General features: G+C 61.7%; 1 protein-coding gene across 1 annotated transcript in view; it reads left to right on the top strand.

Moving 5' to 3' along the window:
* Positions 1 to 3,715: 3,715 nt before the first annotated feature.
* ASS1 (argininosuccinate synthase 1) overlaps positions 3,716 to 24,513 on the top strand; it is a 31,635-nt gene continuing 10,837 nt past the window's right edge. The window contains exons 1-11 of the mRNA XM_041004645.1: positions 3,716 to 3,768; positions 4,058 to 4,167; positions 5,624 to 5,692; positions 7,231 to 7,419; positions 10,838 to 10,894; positions 11,618 to 11,692; positions 14,106 to 14,176; positions 14,590 to 14,620; positions 18,690 to 18,780; positions 21,113 to 21,197; positions 21,524 to 21,588. Of these exons, the coding sequence (XP_040860579.1) occupies positions 4,063 to 4,167; positions 5,624 to 5,692; positions 7,231 to 7,419; positions 10,838 to 10,894; positions 11,618 to 11,692; positions 14,106 to 14,176; positions 14,590 to 14,620; positions 18,690 to 18,780; positions 21,113 to 21,197; positions 21,524 to 21,588 (838 nt within the window). The 5' untranslated portion in view covers positions 3,716 to 3,768; positions 4,058 to 4,062. The remainder of the gene's footprint in view (positions 3,769 to 4,057; positions 4,168 to 5,623; positions 5,693 to 7,230; positions 7,420 to 10,837; positions 10,895 to 11,617; positions 11,693 to 14,105; positions 14,177 to 14,589; positions 14,621 to 18,689; positions 18,781 to 21,112; positions 21,198 to 21,523; positions 21,589 to 24,513) is intronic.

The raw sequence follows: 24,513 nt of genomic DNA, 5'->3' as shown, positions 1-24,513 counted from the left end.
GTGGCCGGCCAGTCTTCCGTTCACCGGATGCCCTGGGGAGTCTGGGCAGAAGCCAGATCTAGGGAAACGGCCAGGAAGGGTTCTCGGCAGCTCCACCCAGGTTTACTCATCTGTGTGAAGTGCTCGGGCGCATGGAGCGCTGGCGTGGGAGGCAGGGGGATGCTTTGAAGTCTGTGCCTTGATTCCCACCCAGCCGCCTCTGGACGCCGTTCCTAGGGCGCACAGCAAGTCCCCGGGAAGGAGAAACCGGGGTCACCCCACCGGTGTTCGGCTTCCAGCCACTGCCGCCCCTCTGGGGCGCCGCCCGCCTCGCAGGCCGGGGGCGGGAGCCTCACGCCTCGGCCGGGAGACTACCGAGCTGGCGCGCGTCCCGGATGGGAATGGCGAGGGCACGCCGGGCTCCTCCCCCGCAGGTGGCCCTGAGCTCTGAGCGGCTCCCGCGGGGGGCCGGACCCCGGGGCGGGGCCTGTCGCGCGCGTGTCCCCACGTGTCCCTGCTCGCTAGCCCTGCCCTCGGCCGCGTGTTTATAACCCGGGATGCGCGCCTCCCCCGGCCCTGCTCTGCTGTCTGCCACAGCCGCCGGTACTCTGGTAAGGACCCCACACTCCCCAATCCCCTGCTGCTCCAGGTTTCTGAGCCTAGGCTCCCCTCTTCGCCCGGGCTCTGCAAGAGCGAACCCGGCAGTCGGAGAGGACGCGCGCTGTGGCCTCCCCACGGACCATCGCGGCGAGCCCGAGGCTCAGACCCGGGCGCGGAGAAGGCGAGCCAGTTGCCTGATCTCTGCTGCCTGGGGCCTGGGTCTGAGAAGGGCGCACGAGCCCAGGGGACGTGTAGGGCCGATGGGGTTATTCCTCCCCTGTGCGCACTGGGTTCCTTCTCCGACCCGACCTCCTCCGGGCAGCGAAGTCCCCTGCGCAGAGCCCGGGGTCCGTGCACCCCAACTGGTCTGCAGCCTGCGCTTTCTGGTTACAACCCAAAGCAAGAGCTACCTGCCAGATTCTGAGCTGAGGGGGCCGGATGCAGGCCAGGTGTGCCTGGGCTCCCCTCCTAGCTGGGGGCAGCCGTCTCGGGGGTCCGTTCCCGGGGAGTGAATAGGGGTTGGCCGCCTGACCAGGCTTCCTGAGCCCCGGGCTGGCCAGTGGGAGGGGCCACCCCACAGGAAGTGTCGCCCTTCTTGCCTTTGGCCCCTGGGGCGGCCAAAGCTCCTCCCCTGTCTGCTGCTGTGGCCTCCTCCAAGGTCCGGTCTGCTGAGTGGGGCGGTGTTGCTGCAAGCCGCAGGCGGGAGTTGGCCTGCCTTTCCACAGGGCCTTGCAGTTTGTCCATCCCCTCTCAGCTCACAACCAGGGACTCGGGTGGCCAGAGGAGGCCTGGAGCTCGCCTCCCAGGTCGGCAGTTGGAGCTGGCACTGGCTCAGCCCTGAAGATTGTTGAGAGCCATGCCTGGGGCCAGGCACACGCTGCTGAACTTAGCGCTGAACCTGACCCGGTCTGGCCAGTGCAGCCTGGCCAAGCTGAAGACACAAAGGGATACTGCATTGCCCTTTGGGGTATCCTGAGGGAGCCAGGTGCTGGCTCAAAGAGCCTAGGGCATAAAAGGGTGGGGGAGTGTTCAATCCTTGGAAGAACCCCCTGTGCACCTGCAGACCAAGTGCATCTGCAGAGACTCTGGCCCAATGGGTACCTGGACTGGGGTAAAGATGGGTGAGAGGAAGGGAGGGAAGCCCCCAGCAAGGGTCAGCACCCCTGAGCTCTGACTGGACTCCCCGCTGCAAAAGCCCTGGGATGGAGCCAGGCACCGAGCCACATGCTGGGCCAGCCTTTCCCCACAGCCTGGGAGGCCAGCCAGGCCAGCTAGATGCCTTGCTGGGAACCATGGAGTGGCACTTCACGTTGGACTGAGCTGGTCTTCCTGGCCCCGGCCCCCTCCCCAGTGCAGGGCTGACCACTGTGGCACTGTGAGCCGGGCCAAAGCTTGCGGATTGGATCCAAGGGCAGTGCGCCTCCTGCCTGTCCAAGTGTGGAATCGCAGCTCAGCTCTAGCAGACACGGGCGTGCAGGAGTGAACTCAATTCCTGGTTCCTGTGGGGGTAGAGGGTGTGTCTCTGTGTTCCTTTAATTATGGCAAACCCAGATCTGCTAAGTCACAGTTAGCAGGAAGCAGCAAGGAGGGGACGTTCTGCACAGTGTAGCTCAGGTTGACCCAATGGGAATATGGTTTGGAAGGTGAATGGAGTTTGAGAGCACAGGATGGGGTGTGGGAACCCTCAGCAGCCGGCCTGGGATGGAAACCTCTTGACTGAGCCTCAGCCACAGCTCTTCAGGCCCCTCATCTGAGGAGGGGCAGGGGCCACCTCCACCTCAAAATGATGGACGTCCACGCTCACTGCTGACATGGCAGGGCCACCTGTGTTTTCCTTGGTGGTGATGAGTTCCCAGGCTGCCCGGCAAGTCCCCCTGGACAGTGGCCAGGTGGCTCTAGCTGAGTCCGCAGAGGACGCCCCTTGCCAGCCAACCAAGGCCAGACTGGCCTGCAGCTGTGTCAGGGGGATCCCCCTCTTCTAACCTCCTCGTAGAGGTCTGTCTACTGGGGAAGGATGTGTTGGGGGGTCCAACATGGCAGCTGGAGGCAGTGGGCACTGGGGAACCCGAGGCAGCTGTTAGGTGTGGCTGGGGTTTAGATCAGTTGGGCTGGAGAGCTTGGGCACCTGGAACCCAGGACCATGGGGCTCAGTGGGTGTCTGCCATTCATCCAGCCTCCTCTCTCCCTCCCTCAGCTCGGGGACCCTGTTTCAGGAGGGGGCAGTGAGAACAATGCCAGGGCCCACCTGCCTGCTCAGCCTTGGGTTTACACTGGCACATGTGTGCCAGCCCAAGCATCATGCCACACGTGTATTGTCTCCCATATACACCCCCAGGTGTACACATGGCAGGCATGCCCCCCCCAACACTCTCTTTCCTTCCCAGACCTCAGTCCCAGAGGCCAACGCCTCCGGGCACCGCCTGGCAGACCAGAGGGGCTCCCTGGCCATGCATTGCATGGTGGGGACCTCTAGAGGACAATGTGCCATGTGCCAGGGGTGTGGAGTGTGAGGCGGGATGGGCAGCCGAGGCAGGGCAGGGCAGGGCAGGGCAGGGCAGGGCAGGCGGGCTCCTGGCTCCTCCCTTTGGGAAGGGAGAAGCAGCTGCAGCCCTGAGAGCTGTATGACTGAGGCTGGAGCACCTGCTACTCCCAGCCCACACCTGGCCCAGCGCTGCCCTTCCCCGAGCCTCTCAGAAAGGTGTGGCCTTGTCATGGAGCCTGAGGGTTCAAACCCCGGCACTCGCCACTTACCAGCCCCTCTAGGTCTTGGGCAGGCTCCTGCATGCAAGCCTCAGTTTCCCTGTCCGTCAAATGGCAGCAGCTCTGGTGGAAGGGCCTAAACCGCAGTGACCCTCACAGGTGTGTGCACCTGCCAGGGCTGGCCACGTTGGACCCTCTGAGTGTCCACTGCTTAGAACATGGCCACCGTGCCCACGTGGAGCTGCCACAGGCTGCACCTGCACCGGCCTCACCGCATGGTGTGGGTACACCTGCATCCATTCTGGGGCCGAAGGAGGGGAGGGGCTGGGGGCTACACAGGTGGCTCACAGGAGATGGGGGTGGCCGCAGAGGCCAAGTTCAGGGCATCGCCTGGGCCGCCACGCCAGCTGAACAGGCTCTGCCTTTGCAGACTGCTTCACCCAGCCGGATTTGGTTTGAGATCCCAGAGCCCCGTACCTCCAAGCCCAGGTAAGTTCAGCTTTCCATCCTCTTCCCCTATCCTCCATGGCCAGTTTCCTGGCTACGGTTGCCATGGGAACTGCCTGCTAGCTCCAGGGTCAAGTTCTGCCGACTCCCCAAGCAGCCCGGGTCCTAGGCAGCCCAGCCTCACACACAGACAAGGCACCAGGCCACAACTCAGCTGCCCCGTGGTCCCTTCCCCCAGTGGGAGGAGGCTGCCCAAGGCCAGGGCCATGCTGCCACAGAGGACGCTGCTGGCTGGGGCCTGGGTCTCAGGTGCTGCGTCTGTCCCCTGCAGACGAGATGTCCGGCAAGGGTTCCGTGGTCCTGGCCTACAGCGGCGGCCTGGACACCTCCTGTATCCTGGTGTGGCTCAAGGAGCAAGGCTATGATGTCATCGCCTACCTGGTGAGGATTTGCGCACGCGTCCCACTTCTTTACCCACCGCCCTGTTGGGTCCCCAGGCCCATCCACTCAGCATCACCCATGCAAGCCCAGCATCACCCTTTCTCAGCCTGCCCTGCCTCGGTCTGTGTGTAAAATGGTTGTCCTTGAGATGTCCCTGGAGCTGGCTCTCATGCTGTGACATGGGGGCAGGGGGCACGGAGGTGACCTCGGCTGCGCTGCCAAAGGCACAGGGTCTGCCCTTCCAGAGCTTCCCCTGTCCGGCCCCCAGTGACTCAGCGAAGACTCGAGTGTTCTACTGGCAGGGTCCTGGCAGAGCATGTGGCTCCCGGGTGGGGAATAGGTCAGAAGTGATAGGTCAGGTGCAGTGCCCCCATCCTAGGCAGGGCTGCAGGCAGTGGCAGTGCCCCCTAACGAGCAGCTCCACCCCTGGTGAGCCCGGCCATGGCCTTGGCGTCTTTCTCCTTGCAGCTGTTGCAAATCATAGAAATTTGATTGGCATCTCGAGCCGGTGGTTGTCGGCTCACCTCAGTGGGCAGCCCAGGACCGTGAGAGCTTCAGGCAAGCCCAGGTTCAGGTGCTGAGCCAGACCCTGTGTCCAGGGAGCCTGGACGGGGCAGGCAAGGCGAGGCTGGCTGCAGGGCCATGTTCACGGCCAGGCACTATAGCAGTGGAATGTTCGTCATTACGGTGTGGGTGGGGGGGAGGCGTAGTGAGCAGAAGCTGTGGGGCCCCCCTGCACCCCTGTAGAGAGGAGCCTACCAAGAAAGAAGGTTCTGTTCTCAAGCTGGGGAAACTGAGGCAGGGCTTGGTGGCATGCTTTGCTCGCAGTCCCCTGGTGAGCACGAGGTGCAATTCTGAGTGGCTCTGGCAGCGGCAGCATGGTGGAACTGGGACCATTGGCCACGCTGAGCTGGCAGATTTGAAAGTCACATGTGACCTGGGGGCAAACACCTGCAGCTGGACTCTGGGAAGATTCCAGAGTCTGGCAGGCAGAAGGCAAGAAGCAAGGGCTGGGACTGGAGCCTGGGCAGCAGGAAACATGCCTGTGTCTAGACTGGGGAGGCACAGAGGTCTGGCTCCAGCTGTGGGGTCACCACTGGGAGCTACAGAGCCCAGGCCCCTCTGCCACGCCCTGCTCCTGGCAGTTCCCGCTGCAGGCTGCCTCAGCCCAGGGAGGACAAAGGAGGTCGGGGGACCTGGGGGAGTGGGCAGGCCCACCACCCAGCATGAGTCCAGCTCCCAGTGTGAGCTCACGCAGGTGCCCCTGCCCCTCCAGAGCCGCTCCACCCCATCCTCCTCTCTCTGAGTGCTGAGCTGTGTCACTGGGTGTGCAGCTGCATGTGCGGGGCCTGGCCCGGGGCCCACCCATGGGCTGCCTTCCTCTGGGGCTCCCCTCGGTGCCCCACCCGGGCCCGTGGCTCACCCCCTGACTGATCCCTCTGCCTTTGCTCCTCAGGCCAACATTGGCCAGAAGGAAGACTTTGAGGAGGCAAGAAAGAAGGCGCTGAAGCTCGGGGCCAAAAAGGTACCAAGTGGGGGGCAGGGTGGGGACCAACTGGGGCACAGTGATGTGAAGGGCAATAGGGATCCTGGCTGGCTCACTGCCCCTTCTAGCTTGCCCTCCTGCCTCCACAGTGTGACACTGTCTGATGCACAAACACCACCCTCTTCCTACCTCCCTGGCCACTCTTCTCTCCATGGCCATCCCATTCCTCTACCATTTCTGCACCCGCTCATCCACTGACCAGCCAGTTGGCCACCAGGTGTGTCCATCCATCTAGCCATCCGTCCATCCATTTACCATTTACCTATCTATCTAGCCAGCTGTCTGTCTGCCCAGCCACCATCCACCCATTTATGCATGCATCCTCTATCCGCCCACCCCCCACCCATCCATTCATCCACCCACCCATCCACCCATCTGACCATCCATCCATTCATCCATCCATCCATCCATCCATCCACCCATCCATCCACCCGTCCGTCCGTCCATCCATCCATCCACCCACCCATCCATCCACCCACCCATCCATCCGCCCATCCACCCACCCATCCATCCATCCACTCATCTGTCCATCCATCCATCCGTCCATCCATCCATCCATTCATCCATCCACTCACCTATCCACCCATCCACCCACCCACCCACCCATCCATCCAACCACCTATCTGTCGTCCATCATCCAACTAAACTGAACACCTCCAGTGAGTTCAGTGCAGTGACTGCATCTTGTCACACAGTGGGCAGCCCTGTCTTGGGGATGGGGCACATATGATGGATGGAGCTGACAGGGTCCCGTCTCACAGGTGCCCACAGTGCTGTGTGTGACCTGTGTCCACCAGGGAAGTCACAGTCCATTGCAGCCCCTTATGTGGAGGAGTGAGCAGCAGACACAGCAGCAAAGGGCCAAAGACCCCTCAGCATGAGCTGCCTGATTAGGGCCCTCTACCATGTCTCCTGGCCCAGGGTGTGCTAGGCACCCGGCCAGGGCTCGGTGAGCAGTTCAAGTGAGAGTGTAGAGCAATGAATGGGTGGGTGCCAGCCCTTCTGTATTCTCATTTTTCTGTGATTTTAAAAACCATTTATTTGAGAGGCAGGGAGGCAATGCTGCCACCTGCTGGTTCATTCCCCCAAGTCCACCACAGCCAAGGAAGGACCAGACAGGTACCAGAAGCCAGGCACCGAGTCCTGACCTCCCATGAGGGTGGCAGGGGCCTGGTCATTTGCTCCTCCCGCCCGACTCCGCCAGGGACTGCACAGACAGGCAGCCGGAGTCCAGGCAGAACCAGTGTCAAACCAGCCGGTATCCCCACGTGGGACATGTGATGGCTGTCTTCACCGCCAGGCCAATGCCTGCCCGTACTGACAATGTTCGCATCTCTTTGTGCATATCGCGGTAGACTGTAGGAAAGAAAGTAGCTGCCTGGCATCCTGCCTGGCACCCTGTGACGTCCGCTGAACAACAGGCACAGGAGGGAAAGTGGGGGTATGGCTTGCCATTGGGTCAGTGCCCCTGGGGCGCCCTGAGGCCCCAAGCTCTGGCTCATGGCCCCCTCCCCCAGGTATTCATTGAAGACGTCAGCAGGGAGTTTGTAGAGGAGTTCATCTGGCCCGCCGTGCAGTCCAGCGCCCTGTACGAGGACCGCTACCTGCTGGGCACCTCCCTGGCCAGACCCTGCATCGCCCGCAAGCAGGTGGAGATCGCCCAGAGGGAGGGTGCCAAGTACGTGTCTCATGGTGCCACAGGGAAGGTAAGGAGAAAGGTGGGGTGCCAAGTGCTCCAAGGGCAGAGGGAGAATGGCCAGGCTGGGCTCCAGGCTTGAGCTGGATGCCTGGGCTCTGCAGATCCCTGTGGGAGGCCCGCAACCCCTAGGATGCCCTGCCTTTCTGTAGCCTGGGGCATATTCCTACATGGGATGGATCAGGGCCCGGGACTCCTGGCCACGCTGGGAGCTGCCGGGCCAAGTCACCATGAGCCTTGACTCATGAGTGCTGCGGCGGGAGCCACCCCATCCAGCCCTTGGGCAACAACCCTGGCACCCCCATGACACGGGCCAGTGGGGAAGCAAGGCTGGGAGCTAACTCAGCAAGCTTTGGCCGGGATGTCCGGCAGTGTGGGACTCCTGGGGCCTGTTGTCCACCCCACCCCACCCCTGAGGGAGAAGAGAAGGGACAAATGACCTGGCATCTGGGGCTCAGTGCAGGGCATCCGTGGGCAAGGGATGGAGGCACAGACAGGGAACAGCCTGTGTGAAGGCCAGGAGCAGGGGAGGCACTGGGGCCAGGGCTAGGCTGGGACCACTCTGGGTGACTAGGAACCCGGGCAGGGCTCCCATGGAAGGCAACTCACACACATGCCCTGGGCCTTCGTTTTCACTCTCATGGTCACAGGGAAACAGTTGGTCCTGGGCCACCTGGACAGGCACGTGTGTGTGTGCCACCTTCCCTGTGAGGGTGGTAGGAGAAGCAGGTGCAGCAGGGCACCTGGGCTCAGCCTGGCTTGGTGGAGATGAGATCAGAGCCCACGGCTTCAGGGCTGTGTGGCCTGGCCCCCCTCAGGGAGTCTATTAGCTCAGCCATGGAAGGGACACAGACAGGGAAGCCAGGGCCAGGCGTGGGCATGTGCGTAAGCCACTGCCTGGGTGTCACTTAGGACCTGGCCCTGCTCCCAGCTTTAGCCCCAGAGGCTGCAGCAATGGAAGCCAGAAGCCAGGAACTTCCTCCAGGTCTCCCACGCTGGTGCAGGGTCCCAAGGCTTTGGGCTGTCCTTGACTGCTTTCCCAGGCCACAAGCAGGGAGCTGGAATGGGAAGTGGAGCTGCCGGGATTAGAACCGGCGCCCATATGGGATCCTGGCGTATTCAAGGCGAGGACCTTAACCATTTAAGGTTGGCGTGTAGCCCACAGAATGGTTGAAACAATGAGCATAGCGTGAGGCTGGCATATGGTCCACTGCCAGAGAAAGAAGGGTCCTTTCCCTTCCTTCTGGGATCGGCAGGCCTGCTCTGGGCACCGAGTAGAGAATGAGCTGGGCAACAAGTTCTCTGTTCTACCATGCATGCACAAAAGGGTCAACAGAGCCAGGGCCCCTAGAGGGGGCCTAACCTGAGAAAGCCCCTTCCCCCACCGGGGTTCAGTGAGGAGGCAGTCAGGGCTGGGGGAGCCATGGGTGTGTCGGCACTGGCATGCAGCCGCAGCATGCCCACCACCCACAGCGTGCTCATCGCCCACTGCAGCTGGGAATAGCAGTCACCCGCTGTGCGCGGCTCCTCGCTGAGGCCACCAGGGGGCGCCAGAGGCCAGGGTTTGGGTCTACTTGCCCACTCACTGAAGCTCACCCTCAGAGGCCCTAGGAGAGGGTGGGATTGGAGACATTGCAAGAGGGGGTGAGAGCAGAGAGGGGTGCAGGGCATATCCTTGTGCCTCATTTTGCAAGAACCCCTTGTGGGGGAGTGTCAGCAGGTGGTGGGGGGAGACCGGGACATAAGCAAGCATGATAGGCAGACTCCCACATTTGAGGAAGGGGCCGGGAAGCCAAGGCTGAATCTCTGGCGGAGGGTGTGGGGGAACAGGTGGCACCATCTCTGTGGCTGTCACGGAGGGGGCAGAAGGGAGGCCCCAGGCTGCCAGGGGCTGCCCCAGTTTGCATGGTCACGCATAGCCACGTGTGAGTGTGTGCTTGGGCTCCGGCAGGCTGCCAGGGGCTGCCCTGCTCATAGAGCCAGGCAGGACCCGGACTGCTGTCTTGGGGGACTTCTCCAAAGACCCTGGCTCCCAGACAACAGGGGTCCCTGTCATGGCAGCGTCTGGGTGGGCAGACACAGCCAAGGCACCTGTGTGTTGGGGAGGCCTTGCGGGGCACGGGGGTGGGGGAGAGGAGGAGCAAAGAGGGGTGGGCATGTTAGCCCCTCCCTGCCCTGGTCCAGAGGAGGCCGCAGGCTGGCGACTGGCTGCCAGGCCTGGGAAGCTCGTTCTGGCCGGAGCCCAGGCCTCTTGTCTGCATGTACATGATGAGGCCGGGCACATTTGCTGTGTGACCTGGGCGAGTGGCCTTCCCCCTCTGAACCTGACTGCTCAGTGGCTGTGTAGACACTGAGGGCATGACCAGTGCCTGGGAGGGGCTCAGAAAGATCCTGTATGCATCCCAGCTGGTGGGGCCCAGCTCAGGTCCCAGGCAGACGGCACTGGTGGACCAGATGGGGGGGGCACCAGCTCCCCGCACCCCCACCGCCGCAGCCCCCAGCTGTGCAACGAGGGCTGGAGCTGGCACTGGCTTTGCATGCTGCCTGCCTGACAGCGCTGGAAATGACACGTTATCCCTGCCGTGCTGCCGCGCCGCCGCGCTGTGCAGTTTTCACAGTAGGCGAAAGGTTGCTCTGTTATCTCCACGGCCCTTGAATCTCCGGCGGCTGCCAGCCCGCGGGGAAGCCGGCAGGAGCCAGCGCTTCCCTCTCCTGCGAGCCCGCTTCATCTCCAGTGTTGGAGCTGCTGGGGCGCTGGGGGCCTGCCGGAGCCCCGGCACCGTCCCTCCCCACCTCCAAGCTCCAGTGTTCCTGGCTGAGCCCTCTGTGGTCATCTGGTCCGTCCCCTCCGCCAGGCGTGGCAGGGAGAGGTGACAGGAGCCCTGGGTTGTGGGCATGGGGCTTCAGCAGCTGTGGTGTGTGCAGGGGTCCCGGGAGGAGGCTGATCCCTCAGGCTTCCAGCAGATGTGCCCCGTGCACACACGTGACGACACACATGTCCACTGTGTCCATACACACACTCCCTGTGCTGTGTGCACATGTGCTGAAACGCATGTCCCCGGCACCATGGAAATGCACTGACGCGTGTACCCTGTCCTGTGTGTCTGTGTCACATTGCATTCGGCCACCTGCCCACACACACGTGACCCTACATTACACACCCTCCCCATGTGCCTGCCCCGCCCCAGTGGGTCACACGCCTGGATTCACAGGTGTCACAGCACCCGTGACTCGGCATAGAGTCCCCCCACACGTGTGCCCGCATGCCCAGGTCCTGGGATGGGCCCCCAGCGGTGCGTCTAGGGTAGGAACGGCCCCCCAGCCTTCACAGGAATCTGTGACCCTGTCTTTGGGCTGCCGTGGCAGGAGCAGCCGCCCCTGTGCTGCCCGTGGCTCCGGACAGCACCCCCACACCCTGTGCATTGCAGGGGAACGACCAGGTCCGCTTTGAGCTCACCTGCTACTCGCTGGCACCCCAGATCAAGGTAAGACCCTGCTCCTCCCCGGGGTGGGAGTGGCAGGGAGGAGCCCTCAGGGATGCCAGGCAGGGTGGAGTGTGGCGATTTGCTTCGGACCAGGGTTGCCCCCACCCCACCCCTCAGCCTTGTCCCCCACCCAGGTTCTCACAGTGGCTTTGGGTGTTGAGGTATGCAGTTTCTGGATTTTTGCAGAGGCCAAGCCTGGGGGGCTGTGATGGGTTGAGGGAGGGGGTGTGCCCCGTTGGAGCCCAGCCGGGGGTCAGGGGGAGGGGCCCTGATGGGCAGCTGACGGTAGCAAACCCTGCTGCCAGACCCTGCCCCGCCTCCACCCTTCCAGCCCCGTGGGGCCCCGCCTACCTGCCAATCGATTGGGGCTATTCTTGGGGATCCATCCTTGACCCTCTCTGGCCAGCAGGCCCCAAGTGGAGTGAACATGGCTTCTGGCAGACTGGGACATTTTCTTCAACTTTCTGGGGGTGCAGGGGCAGGATGGGGGTGCGGCGTGCATCACCTCTGGGCCCCACTGCCCCCCTGCACGACCTTCACGGGCAGAGGACATAGCCATGGACACAGCGACCCCTGTGGGACAGGCTCCTGCCCCCCAGCACGAGGTTCATCCTCTCTGGAGGAGGCTGTGGGGGCGGGACACGGCCGTGCTGCCACTGCCAGGCCAGGAGAAGCCTGTGGCTGCTGGGCCACCCCCACACCTGACCTCTGGCCCACTTCCAGGTCATCGCGCCGTGGAGGATGCCTGAGTTTTACAACCGCTTCAAGGGCCGCAACGACCTAATGGAGTACGCCAAGGTACACCACGCCCCTCGCCCCACGCCCCACCACCCAGCGCCTGCCTGCCCCGGAGCTGTGAACCCACAGAAGCGCGTGTGGTCGCCTGCTGTGTCCATCTCCTAGCCTGGGGTCCACTCTGTGTAGGGGTGGGGGAAGGAGGCCGTGTGAGTGAGGCACTGCTCTCACTTCCCTTACCTGGTGAAACCATCCCGCAGTGGGGACCATCCGGGGGGCAGCAGTGGACAAAGCTTTGGGCGGTGGTGCCAGCAGCCCCCTTTTGAAATACAAGTTGCAAGAAAACATATTAGAAGTTTTGCATCAGGAACTGAAGCTGCTCCCCGGGGCACCTTTCTTTTGAGCGACTCGATGGCAGCGCTTGACAAACAGCCTCAATCAATCAGAGAGGGGAAAGCGACTCAGTGCACACACCAGAAAATTGCTCAGGTTTTTAAATAGCAGGCGCCCGGGCTGGCTGTGCACGCCTGCGGCCGCCACCGCGGTGCCCGCGTGGTGGGGGACGCGGCGGGGACACAGCCCTGCCCCTGTGGCCGGCATCCCATTAAGAACGGGAGTGCTGGGAGGAAAGGCCTTCGCTACCATCTGTTGTTTGATTATGAAGAGGGGAATTTACAAGAGCAAGCCCATATGTTGCCAAACAAATTGTCAAAGAACAGAGCTATTAAGGGAGCCGGGGGCTGACCAGGCCTCCCCCCGCAGCCAGCCCCCTCCCCCGCCCTCCGCCCCACAACCCCCACCCCCCAGCACGTCATGCTTAAGGAAAATGGATTGACGAGCTTGGGGTCCCTGTCCGCTGCTCTCACATCTCAGGTTGTGGCCACTGGGCAAGCCTGGCTGTCCTGGGGCCACCCCGACTGCCCTGGTCTTGAACATGAACTCTCAGGTGTTGTCAGGCGTCACCTTTGAGGCAGGTGGGATGAGCTGAGCAGCAGCCTTGGCCGCGCCCCGGCCCGGCCCAGGGTCCTGTGGGCAGATCACCTGGAGAGCCCGGGGCATGCGTGCCGACTTGGCCCAACGCCAAGCTGCCAACGTGGTTGCAACAGAAACTTGGGCAGTGTCACCCAACGAGGCCTGGAGACCTCGGTTTAAAGCAGCGAGGAGCCACGGCGTCTTTCTGGAGGAGGCCCCCCCAGGTTCTAACCATGCTGGAGCTGGGGAGAGGAAGCTGGCCTAGGAGATGCTGATGGGGTCCCCGGGCTGGGCAGGGCACCTTACCACACTGGGCAGTGTGCAGGGCAGCGGCCTCCTAGGGGAATAGGAGAGCACCTGGGCCAGGCTGAGCTGGGCTGGACTGGGCTGGGCTGGGCTGAGCTGGGCTGGGCTGGGCTGAGCTGGGCTGGACTGGGCTGGGCTGGGCTGGGCTGGGCTGAGCTGAGCTGGGCTGGGCTGAGCTGGGCTGGGCTGAGCTGAGCTGGGCTGGACTGGGCTGGGCTGGGCTGAGCTGAGCTGGGCTGGGCTGAGCTGGGCTGGGCTGAGCTGAGCTGGGCCAGGCTGAGCTGGGCTGGACTGGGCTGGACTGGGCTGGGCTGCCCTGGGCCAGGCTGGGCTGAGCTGAGCTGGGCTGGGCTGAGCTAGGCTGGGCTGGGCTGAGCTGGGCTGAGCTGGGCTGAGCTGGGCTGAGCTGAGCTGGGCTGGGCTGGGCTGGGCTGGACTGGGCTGAGCTGGGCTGGGCTGAGCTGGGCTGAGCTGGGCCGGGCTGGGCTGAGCTGGGCTGGGCTGAGCTGAGCTGGGCTGAGCTGAGCTGAGCTGGGCTGAGCTGAGCTGGGCTGGGCTGAGCTAGGCTGGGCTGGGCTGAGCTAGGCTGGGCTGGGCTGGACTGGGCTGAGCTGGGCTGGGCTGGGCTGAGCTAGGCTGGGCTGGGCTGAGCTGGGCTGAGCTGGGCTGGGCTGGGCTGAGCTGGGCCGGGCTGGGCTGAGCTGGGCTGGGCTGAGCTGGGCTGAGCTGGGCTGGGCCGGGCTGAGCTGGGCTGGGCTGGGCTCCACTTTGGCATCAACATGGCTGACACAGGCTGCTGGAGCCGTAGCCTCCAGGCCACGCTTGTGGTGGGGAACTGTTTTCTTTAAGGATGGTGTAGTTGCTACAGGACTTAATCCATGATGGTTGCAAGAGGCTAGGGCTGCTTGAGAGCGTGAAGGGAGCGCCCCCAGCTCCCAGGCTGGGGGGGGGGAGGGGGGGTCAATGAGCTGGTGCAGAGTTGGCCAGCACAGTGCCTGGGGTGCTGTCTCCGTGCCTCTGGGGGGCCCTTGAAGTGTGGGCTTACGGAATCTTCTAGAAGGAACCTCCAAGGTGAGTGTCCAGTCGATACTTGTAGTGTCTCCATGGATACCAGGAGACCAGGTTAGGGTCCAGGGTCTAGGGACCGTCACACCCCGAGAGACCCTCACAGCCACCCCGTGCTGTCCCATGGTTTTAGCAACACGGAATCCCCATCCCGGTCACACCCAAGAACCCGTGGAGCATGGATGAGAACCTGATGCACATCAGGTAAGGTGCACCCCCGACTGCGGCCCCCACCCTCGTGGGACCCAGAGGAGCGACACACCGGACGACGCGGCTCCTGTCCACTCTCACCGGCTCTCTGCTCAGTGGTGCTGGGGCAGCTGGGTCTTACAGGCGTATCAGGGAGGCCAGCCCTGAGGAAGTGGCCTCGGCCAGGACACAGGGCACAGCATGCATGGAGCTCCTGAGAGCAGAACCCCTGCCATGTGTGGGGCCTTGGGGCTACACCCCCAAAAGACCAGGGCCCCAGACAGCTGGGGAGGGCCTAGACGGATCCAGAACTAGATGGATGGCAGAGAGAAAAAGGCAGCCCAGACCGTGGTCCGGCAGGGTGTGGGGGTGCATGGCGTGGTGGTGTCCCCTGCCCGCTGACCGCTCTCTTCGCTCTGCCCACACAGCTACGAGGCCGGAATCCTGGAGAATCCCAAGGTAATGCCACATCCCCTCCCTGGTGGCGGGTAGCTGCCCAGGCTGTGGCTGGATACATTGGGAGCCTAATTTGAAATTTCACGGGGGCCGGGCTTGGGGCTATCAGGTTCCCCCCCGCCCCCCGGGGGCCCCGGGGCCTGCCCTCTCTCCACACTGCATTTTGAGAGCCCCCGCCACTCCCCCTCCCTCCCTCTGTCACTAATTGCTGCTGGATGAATGGGGAAGGAAATATTTGAGGGCAGCAGAGAAAGTGTTTGAGTGGGAGACGATAAAGAAGTGATGAGGCGGACGGCCACTCGTGGGTGGCCCTGGCCTGGCCGGCCGGCTCTCCGCTGTCGGCCGGGGGTGGCAAAACCCCAGGACCCACTTGTTTGGGTCTGCGTCCCACACCTCCAGTTCCTAGGCTGACCTGTTCAAAGTTGAGGTTTTTTTCTCCCCAGGGTTTCTCTGTGTCCCCTCTTGCCCATCCTTGGATAAGCTGCAAGGCGAAATCATCAGGGAACAGGAAAAAAATATCTCATTGTCCCCCGAGGGACTCTGGGAATGACCGGTGTTGGTGGTGGTGGTGGTGGGACCGGGCAGAGAACCAGGAAGATCGCTGGAAGGGAGGAGGGCAAGGCCAGAGCTGGCTGGATCCTGCCCAGGGCCCCGGCTGGTCCCAGGGCTGGCGTGGTGGCACTGACTAGATGTTAGTGTGTGCGGCCCTGGCACTGCACTCCCGGGTGGCAGGTCTAGGTGTGGCTTTCCTGGGCTGTGGTCTTGGATGTGGGCTCTGGCCACCTTCGGCCAGTGGCAGGGCGCAGGGGACAGAGGCCCAGGACTCCGCACTGCCCCCGCTGCCCACTCGGCCTGCTGGGTGCTGTCAGGACAGCCGGCACCCTTGCCCCTGGGGCGCTGATGGGGACCCCGTGGGGCTGCTGCCTGCTGCTCAGTAGCGCTTACGGTTCATGCTCTGCTGACCCTGAGATGCCGGCCCCTCCTAATTAGCCAGTCAGTCAGCACCCAGGGGGGCCGGGCCACAGTGAGGGGCTTCCGGGCAGGAGGCCCTCTCAGGCCAGCCTGCCCATCCACAGGCAGGAGAGCTACTCTCCTAGCCCTGTCTCTCTCACACACAGCACCCTCCTGCTGCCAGAGAGAAAGGAACCCAAAGAACAGAAAAGTTGGGGAGCAGAGCTGAGGCAGAGGGTCACCCCGAGGGTGCTAGCCCCTCCGAGACCTCCTGCTTAGATGAGCGCCTCACTGTCTTTATTGAGGATTCGGGTCTGAGTCCGCTTCCTGCAGTTGTGCAGTCTGAGGCACACAGTGCAGCCACCCTGGGCCTCTGATGGCCTTAAGCACCCAGTGGGAGGTTGCAGCACCTGCGTCCTGACACCTCAGGGGACGCTCCCTGGCAGGAGGCAAGAGTCCTGCCTCCACCTGACCACTCTCCTCACCAGGCAGGCTAGCTGGGCTGTGTGCAAGGGCAGGGGATCCATGCGGCTGGACTGGCAACCCACGCGCCTGGCACTGTGGCAGGCCTGGCTCCCTAATGGGACTCTCATGCCGGCCCCTGATGCTGAGGGCTGCCCTCCCACGGCTGCTGCGACCACCTCACTGTGCTGGACCTGTCCGGTCCCTGCAGCTCGGGGGATGTGGAGGTGGGGGGAGCTGGTGCCCCTCCCCCTCTCCCCAAAAAAGCCCCCAGCCTGCAGAAGGGAGGGCTGGAGGCAGATGGCTGGACCATTTTCTGCCTCTGTGAGGGCTGATTGAAGGGCAATGAGGCAGCTAATGTGAAGAAAGATAGACATTTACTTGCCTTAACTTCATAGGGCCCCCAGTGAAAGAGTTCACTCAGCCGCCGGCCCGCCGCAGCCAGTGTGTGAATAAAGCCCGCTCGGCATCGATCATGCCTACACACCATGGTTTAGTGCATGGGCCATTTGCTGCCAATTTCTCCTTCTCCCGGCCTGTTTCATGCTTTCTTTCGGCCTCATCCCCCCTCTGTCTCCTCTCTCTCTCTCTCTCTCTCTCTCTCTCTGCACTCCCCCTCCCCCTCCCCATGACATTGGAAGTGAGCCCTCCCGCTGGGAAGGGAAAATAGCCGGCATTGATACTCCCCAACAAACTATTTGTCATTTGAACCAGGCTTTTAGGGGAGAGAGTTAAAAAAAAAAAAAAAAAAGGCATGCCGGGCCACCTTGGCACGCAAAGCAAATGTCATTTTATTTCTATTTAGTTATGTCATTGCATCTGCATCCTACTTAGCTATGTCCGCCACAGCGGCTGCCCCCAACTTCCGCTGTGGGGTCAGGGGAGGCGTGGGTGTTGATTGGGTGAGGAGAGGGACAAACCCCAAGGCTCACGTGGAGGTGGGCTCGGTTTGGACAGGGAGTGGGGCTCCCTGGCTTTGGGGTATGGTACCCAGCCACCATCCATCTTGCCTTCTGTCTGCTTCTGGGTATTGGCAGGGTCAGTGGGACCAGCAGCTCAAGAGTCCGCTGTTTCTCAGAAACCCACCCAGATGCCCACCCATGGCTCATGATGCCAGTCCTCTCTGGCTCGTAGCCACTCCGCATGCCCCACCTCCAGGTGGCATAGCAGCTGGGAAGAGCACCAAGCCACTCCAATCTCTGCCTTGGTTTTCTTCCTGATCCACAGGGCATCAGGCCTGGGGTCTTCAGGATCCCGGCTTTAGGGTCCAGAAGCAGATGGCAGAGGGGGCACAGCCCAGAGCGGGCTCCCCCACAGGCTCTGAGCTCAGAAGCAGTGCCCCAAGCACCCACTGTCCCTAGCTGCCCGCAGACCCCATACCGTCCATCACCCAACCAGGCCTGGCCTTTGCTCATCCCTGTATACTGACACTGTAAGCCAGTCAGTGGCAAACCTCAGCTTGCCCATTTCACTGATGGGGAAGCTGACCCAGGGGGAACGGCAGCTTGCCATGGTCTTAATGTCATCATGCCTCCTAGCTTGGGGGGTGCTTTCTTTCACACCCCAAATCCCATGTATACCGGGACATTTCATAAGGCTTGCAAAAAAAAAAAAAAAAAGGAAAAAAATCTGTTAAAAGGAGTGCCGTCCACTCGTGGACCCCTCTCATGTGTCTGTCCCCGCACTGGGTGACAGGGAGCAAGCAGACATGGCCCACCAGCACTTACAGCTTCCCGGCCTCGAGCCTATTCATCTGTAGCTGGGGCTGGTGGTGCTTGACCTTATCCAGAAGCCAGCATGGGAGGTGGGGAGTGGTGTGGGGGAATGTCCCTAATGGGGGAAGAGCCAGGATGGGCTGTTTGCAGGGTGTCAGCGGGTGGATGGAGCAACTAGCCCCAGGATGCCTACTGTAGGGGCTTGAGCAGTTGGGGCTCAGAGGGCCCCCCCACCCCAGCCCGACGGTGACAAGTGTCCAAGACTGGGCCGGAGGGGTGTGGGGCCTGTGCAGGAGGCAGGCAGAGGGAGGGAGGGGATTTGGAGCTTCACAAGCAGTCAGCAGCCCCCCCCCCCCCACCATGCCGAGGCAGGAAGCCCATCTTCCAGCACGCTCCAGATAAAAAAAAAAAATGTGCATAAAGGTTGATGTGTTTTCAAATGGGTTTTTGCTTTCCTCTTCTCTTTTCTCCCTGTGAGTATTAACCCCAGGCACCCGGGGGACGGCTCGGCTCGCCAGAGCACCTGCTGGGGTCACGCGCAGTCATTAGCTTTGCGGTCAGTGCAGAATAAACCCCAATTCTCAGCGCCAGGCGAGCGTGCGTGCGTGCGGGCCACTCCCGGGAAGCCGGCAGAACACCCCGGCCGCCGCGCCCCCTCCAAAGTCACACTGTCTCCTGCCTGACTTGCTTCTGTGTCCTCCTGTCCTACCTCCAGCTGTGGGGGCGTCGAAGGAAAAGATGAGATCAAGTTGAGGGGAAAAATTGTCTGATTTCTTGAGTCTTTTGTTTCCCAGGCCCTGGACAAGCTGGGCTGGTTGGATCTGGACTGAGGGCTGGCGTCCCAGGCTGGCTGATGGGGGGCCGGGGCCTCCTCACCAGCCAGCCTGGGGTGCAGGGGTGTCCTGGATGCCCCCGGCTGTAACCTCTGGCTGTCTTTTTGTCAGAACCAGGCACCTCCAGGCCTCTACACAAAGACGGAGGACCCTGCCAAAGCCCCCAACAGCCCTGACATCTTGGAGATTGAGTTCAAGAAAGGTATGTGGCCACTGCCCACACAGATCCCGGATTTGCTGGGAGCAGAGGAGACTCTCAGGACCCCGATTCAGGCAGGGAGCTGCAGGGATCCCAGACGCCCCCTTCCCTGGAGCACGGGACCCATTAGCAAGGCTCCAGGTACCCAAACTGCACACACACACCCCCAGCTGCCCATCACGCTGTTCCCGGGCTGGGGCTGGGCGGGGGCGGGAGGTCCTGAACTGAAGGCAGCCACTCCCCGCAGTAGCCATTTGCTGGGCAAATCCCTCAGCTTTTCCAAGTCTGGTCTCATCTGTTGAGTGGGCACACGGGAGCAAGGGACCCACCATCTTCCTGGCACAGAGGGAGGTCTGGACCCCAAGCCCTGGGCACAGGCACGAGAAGGGACTCCGTAGGCCACAAGTCCAGAACTTCAGGCGGGGTCCCTGAGTCGGCCAGCCCCTCCCTCTCTCTCACTGCTGAGGGTCAACAAGAAGCCTCTGCTGGCCAGGACCGAGAGCCCAGCCTCGTCCCTGGAACATGGAAGGAGGGGTGTCAGGTCTGCCAGGACCATGGTCAGAGAGAAGGCCAGGAGCCCACGGAGGGAAACCAACCAGGAGGCCAAATCAGGGATGCTTCCTGGAGGAGGAGGTATTGGGGGCCAAGAGGAGGTGGGAGAACAGTCCAAGCCCAGGTGAGGGAGTTGGCCGCTCTGTCCTTTGACAGGAGGGCTGCAATGTGACCTCCATGCGTCCCCTCAGGGTGTGGGGGTCATGTTGGGGTCTGGGAAACCCAGGGCCTAAGTTCCTCTCCTTACAAACCAGCAGGTGCCATGTGCGTGGGGTGTGCCCTTGAAAGAGGCTTCAGGCCTTTCCAAGAACCTGGCCAAGCCAGTGGGCACCCCCTGGTCTGCCGCCACCCTCCAGCTTCCTGCCAGTTTGGGGCTGCAGCCCCAAATTCAGCTGACACCCACTCTGGCTGACTAGCATGGCTGGCAGGTCTGGGACGGGGGGGCCTGAGATGGGGGCAAACTGGGCATCCATGCCCGGGCTCCCATGCAGGGAGAGCCAGGTGGGTGGGGAGGAGGCGGGCAAGGCAGTGGTGGGTCTGGGGGCAGCAGAGCTCAGTAGCCCGGCTCCAGAGACTGGGCAGCCACAGCCTGCATTGTGACGACTAGGGGATTGTCTGGAAGGAGCCAAAAAAAAAAAAAAAAACAAAAAACCCGATGGGAGGAACCTCCCCTGCCTAGCCCCCATTCACTGTCTAGTTAATTTATTTGAAGTTTTAATCTAATTATTAACTATTTTAAAGGCTAAGAGGCTTTCTTCGGCAGCAGCGCCAACAATGTTACCTCTCTTGCCCAGCCTGGGCCCCATAATAGGGGCCGGGGAGGGAGACAGAAAGAGAGTAGAGAGAGGCGGGGGTGGGGGGTGGCGAGGGGAGCTTAAGGTTCATTACTGGGCAGACTTACATTTAATAGCAATTTACAACCAAGTTATAAAACCCCTGGCAATGGGGGTTAAGAATGGTGCGGCTGACAGCGCCTTCAGCGCAGCCCGGCGGAGTAGCGCCCGCCTAATAAAGACTGGAAAGCCTCTATTGAGGCCTGATTGGCACCCGGTGGTTCCCTACATGGTAATGAGGCGGGCAGATGGGTGGGATTAGCCTCCAACTTTGAACGGCTTTTCTTTGCCACTGTTACAGCTCTCTTGTTAGTTCCCTAATACATTTATTGCTCATTTCACACCACTCTCTATTCAAAGCCAACCCTGAACCCACCCACCTCCCCCACCCCCGCCACCACCACCACCACCACCGTGCCCCCCACATCCCCACCCGGGTGCCTCCCTTGGCCCCACTGTCACCCCAGACGGTCCCCACTCAGAGCCCACACAGCTCCTGACACCCCACCAGCCCTGGGGGGCTGCATTGGGGAGCCGGGGGTGCTGGGTATGCACCTGACAGACGTGGCGGGGGGGGGCTGGGGTCCATGCCAGCCGGCCGGGTGACTGGTGGGACAGAAGGTATCCTGGCCTAAGACAATGGCGGAGCGTGAAATTGAATTAGTTCGGGGCCTGGTTCCAATTTCACAGCCCCCAACTGCAAAAGGGGCCAGGAGAATGGGAGGGTGGGGGAGAGCGTTTTTATTGCATCTTCCCTTTCATTCCGGGGGGCTCCCTCGTCCCTTCCCTCTCCCCCGCCCCAGCAGGCCCCAACCTGCACAGGGCTTTTGAAGGACTCGCTGGGACTCCATATCTGTCACGTCCATTTAAGGCGTGCAGGGCTGAGGGAGAGGGCGGGGCGGTGGGCATGCTGGCCCCAAGCCCACCACCACACTCCCCTCCCTCCCTAGGGGTCCCCGTGAAGGTGACCAATGTCAAGGATGGAACCACTCATCGGACCTCCTTGGAGCTCTTCACCTACCTGAACGAAATCGCGTGAGTGTCTGCTGTGATGCTAGCCAGCAACGCCCCCCAGGGCTGGCCCCCTACATGTTGACCTCCGGGCCAAGATGCCGGGGTCTTTGTCAGCCTTGGCAGGACGTGCTGCCTCCCAGGGAGGGTCAGGGGACCTGGATGGGAAGGGGCAGGCGATGTGAGTAGGACTCGGCCCAGGGCCCAAAGAGCAAACCTCAGCAATGGACATATGCTGCAAGAGGTCCCCTGAAGACCCCGGTGAACCCTAGTGTCCTGCTCTGGGGTGGGCCCAGCTGGCTGTGTGGTGGGTGGCCTCCATGACGCCCTCCCTCCCTTTTGGTCCCCAGGGGCAAGCACGGCGTGGGCCGCATCGACATTGTGGAGAACCGTTTCATCGGGATGAAGTCCCGTGGTGAGTGCTTGTCCCCTCCTGTGTGTGCCCGGAGACCGCCCGAGACCACTTCTGTCCTGCTCGCACACTGCTCAGAGGGCCCTGGGAGGGACCTGGACCTGGAGGTCAGGTTGTCCCATGTCTGGAGTGGGATTGCTGGGTTTGACGGCAAAGCTGGATCCTGCCGTGGTGGGGCGTGGTGGGCTCCCAGGGGTCTCATGCCTGTGCTGGGTCAGGAATGGTACCTGGCCCATCTCTGGGTACTGCTGCTCCGGTAGCTGTCCCCTTGGCTGGCTGGGCCTGGGGCTGGCCAAGGGGAGTGGTCCCCAGGAGGTGCCTTGCATCCGCCACTCACTCTCTCTCCCTGGGCCTTGGTGTCCGTGTCCACCCTCAGGGGTCTGTGGTGCGCAATGAAGCCAGATGCTGTTCTTTGGTGAGACTGGGGGCTGCTCTAAGAGGAAACGGGACAAGGTGGCCTCTGTGACAGCCCCTCACTCAAACACTTGAGCTTGCCATTGTTCCTGGTCAGGGTGTTTCATTCAGCAGGTGTTCCAAGCACCTTGCTTCAGGCAAATCTGTAAAGATAACCATGACTGATCTAGCCCCCTGGTCTTTTGGGAGTTCTGCTCTTAAAGTGTATTGATTTGTGTGAAAGCCAGCAGAGAGCTCCCATCTGCTGGTTCCCCCCTCAGGGGCATCACAGGAACTCCATCTAGGCCTCCCAAGTGCACTAGCAGGGAGCTGGATTCTAAGTGGAGCAGCCTGGACTTGAACCAGCGTTCTGAAACGGATGTGGGCATGAGCTTAACCCTTGTGCAGCAACACCCCCAGCCTCTTCACATGCCATTTTTTTAAAAGACTTTTAAAATTTTTTATTGGAAAATCAGATATACAGAGAGAAGGAGAGACAGAGAGGAAGATCTTTCATCCATTGGTTCACTCCCCAAGTAGATGCAACAGCAGGAGCTGATCCAATCCAAAGCAAGGAGCCTCTTCCAAGTCTCCCACGCAGGTGCAAGGTCCTGAGGTTTTGGACTGTCCTTGACTGCTTTCCCAGGCCACAAGCAGGGAACTGGATGGGAAATGGGGCCACTGGGATTAGAACTGGTATCCATATGGAATTCCAGCATGTACAATGTGAAGACTTTAGCCACTAGGCTACCATGCCTGGCCCTCACATGTCACTTTTACCAAGATTGCAAAAATCCAAGATGGCCAATGTTTCCTGATGGGAAAGGGGACTGCTGGCCCGCGCCCCTGGACCTGCAGCCTGTGGACCTCCAAGTACACTAGCTTGGAGTGACCTGGAAGGGGGGCTGCCTCCTTTGGGGATGGGGGCTCTTTGCTCAAGGCCTCTGCTATTGTCCTGAGAAACAAGACAGGAACCCTCAGGAAGGCCTTGTGGAGAATGGCTCATCAGCCTTCCCTTTGTCTCTTACCTCTGCTAACCTCTGCTTCAACGGGCCTTTGTTGGCTGCCCTTGACAGCGGGAGGAGAGAATGCAGGCCAGGAGCTCCAGAGAGGCTGACAGTGGAGAGCTAAGAGCAGAGGGTCCCCTCCCGAAGGCCCATCTCCAGCTCGGTAGCTTGTGTGCACTGCAGAGGGCGTGGAGGGGAGGCGGTCAGGGCTCATTCCCCTGCTTCCCCCATGGCCCAGGTAGGCATCACTAGCTGGTCATGGCACTGAGCCCAGCAAGCAGGTGGCATGTGGGTTCACTGTCTTCCCTGGTGGCACAGAAGAAGTGGCATCTCGATGGGTGGGGAGGGGTGTCCAGCCAAGGGATGGAAATGGCAGCCTGGTCATGCTCTATCTGGGAGGACCTCGTGGAGGAGGTGGTGGTGGGAGTAGGAGACCATTCTGAGGGGCAGGGAGAAGGGTAGGAGGCACCTGTTGGGTGGATGGTCGGCTAGGGGGATGCTGACCCTGGGGACAGAAAGTGGAGATGCAGACTGGGGACGGCAGGAGCCGGCTTTGCCTCTTTGAGGCCTCCAGCTGTTCCCGTGTCTGTTCTGCTTAAACCTTGGACCGCATGTGGGGGCGGAATCTCAGGACAGGGAGAGGCCGTGGCGCCTCAGTCACATCGAGGGCAGAATATCCCTGGCATAGGGCTAGCTGCTGTCCTGGGGGCGATGAGGGGCAGCAACGCCAGGGCTGCCGGTCCAGGGTAGCCTGGTTAGGGATGCCTGGGACTGCAGGGTCGGGGCCCAGGACCGGGAGGCTGCAGATGAAGCGGTTTCACTGTTATGGCCGTCCCCAGTTACCTCATTATCACATTATCTTTTTAGCGCCGGAGGGGGGCTGATTAAGTGGAGTAAATGAAATCAGTGGGAGGAGAAGGGGGGCCGAGCCAGGCAGGCAGGACAGAGAGGGTAGCTTACCTGTTGTCCGTCCTTCGGCTCACCTTCCTTCTCTGGGCCAGCTCTGCTGCCCCTCCACCCGCCTCACCCCTGCCTCCCTTGCTCCCCCCCTACCATTCGTAACCCTCCTTTTCTTCCTCCTCCTCTGGCCTGGCTCCCTGCTCCTTTTGCTTTCCCATCCCCTCCGCCGCTCTCCCTTCCTGCTGCACTGGCCTCTGCTACCTGTCCTGCTTGCCTGCCTACCTGTCCACTCTTCCCAGAACTCTGTTTAGATGGAGCCTTCTAGAAGGAAACTAGAGGGAGACCTATGAAGCAGAGATAGCCTTAATCCCACAGGCCTGGGCTGGGGAAGTCTTGTTCCAGGATAGGGCCACTGTGGATGGCAAGAGACCCACCTGGACTTGCCTTCCCATCACCGTGGCAACCGCCTCCAGCCTTGGCCCTGGTACCAAAGAAAAGAGCTCCAAGTTCCAGCCAGCCTCCTTTCCTGCTTGCCACCCCTTAGATTCTGCTCTCCTGGAGGCCTGGAGCTGCTGGTTGGCAGACTCCACCCAGTTCCCACTGGGTTCAAATCCCCCGGAAACAGGTT

The sequence above is a fragment of the Ochotona curzoniae genome, unplaced genomic scaffold, assembly GCF_017591425.1.
Source record: "Ochotona curzoniae isolate NIBS_2020 unplaced genomic scaffold, NIBS_Ocur_1.0 scaffold_3208, whole genome shotgun sequence".
NCBI classification, from domain to species: domain Eukaryota; kingdom Metazoa; phylum Chordata; class Mammalia; order Lagomorpha; family Ochotonidae; genus Ochotona; species Ochotona curzoniae.
The sequence above is the reverse complement of the archived record's forward strand: the minus strand, read 5'-3'. Positions and strand labels throughout refer to the sequence as shown.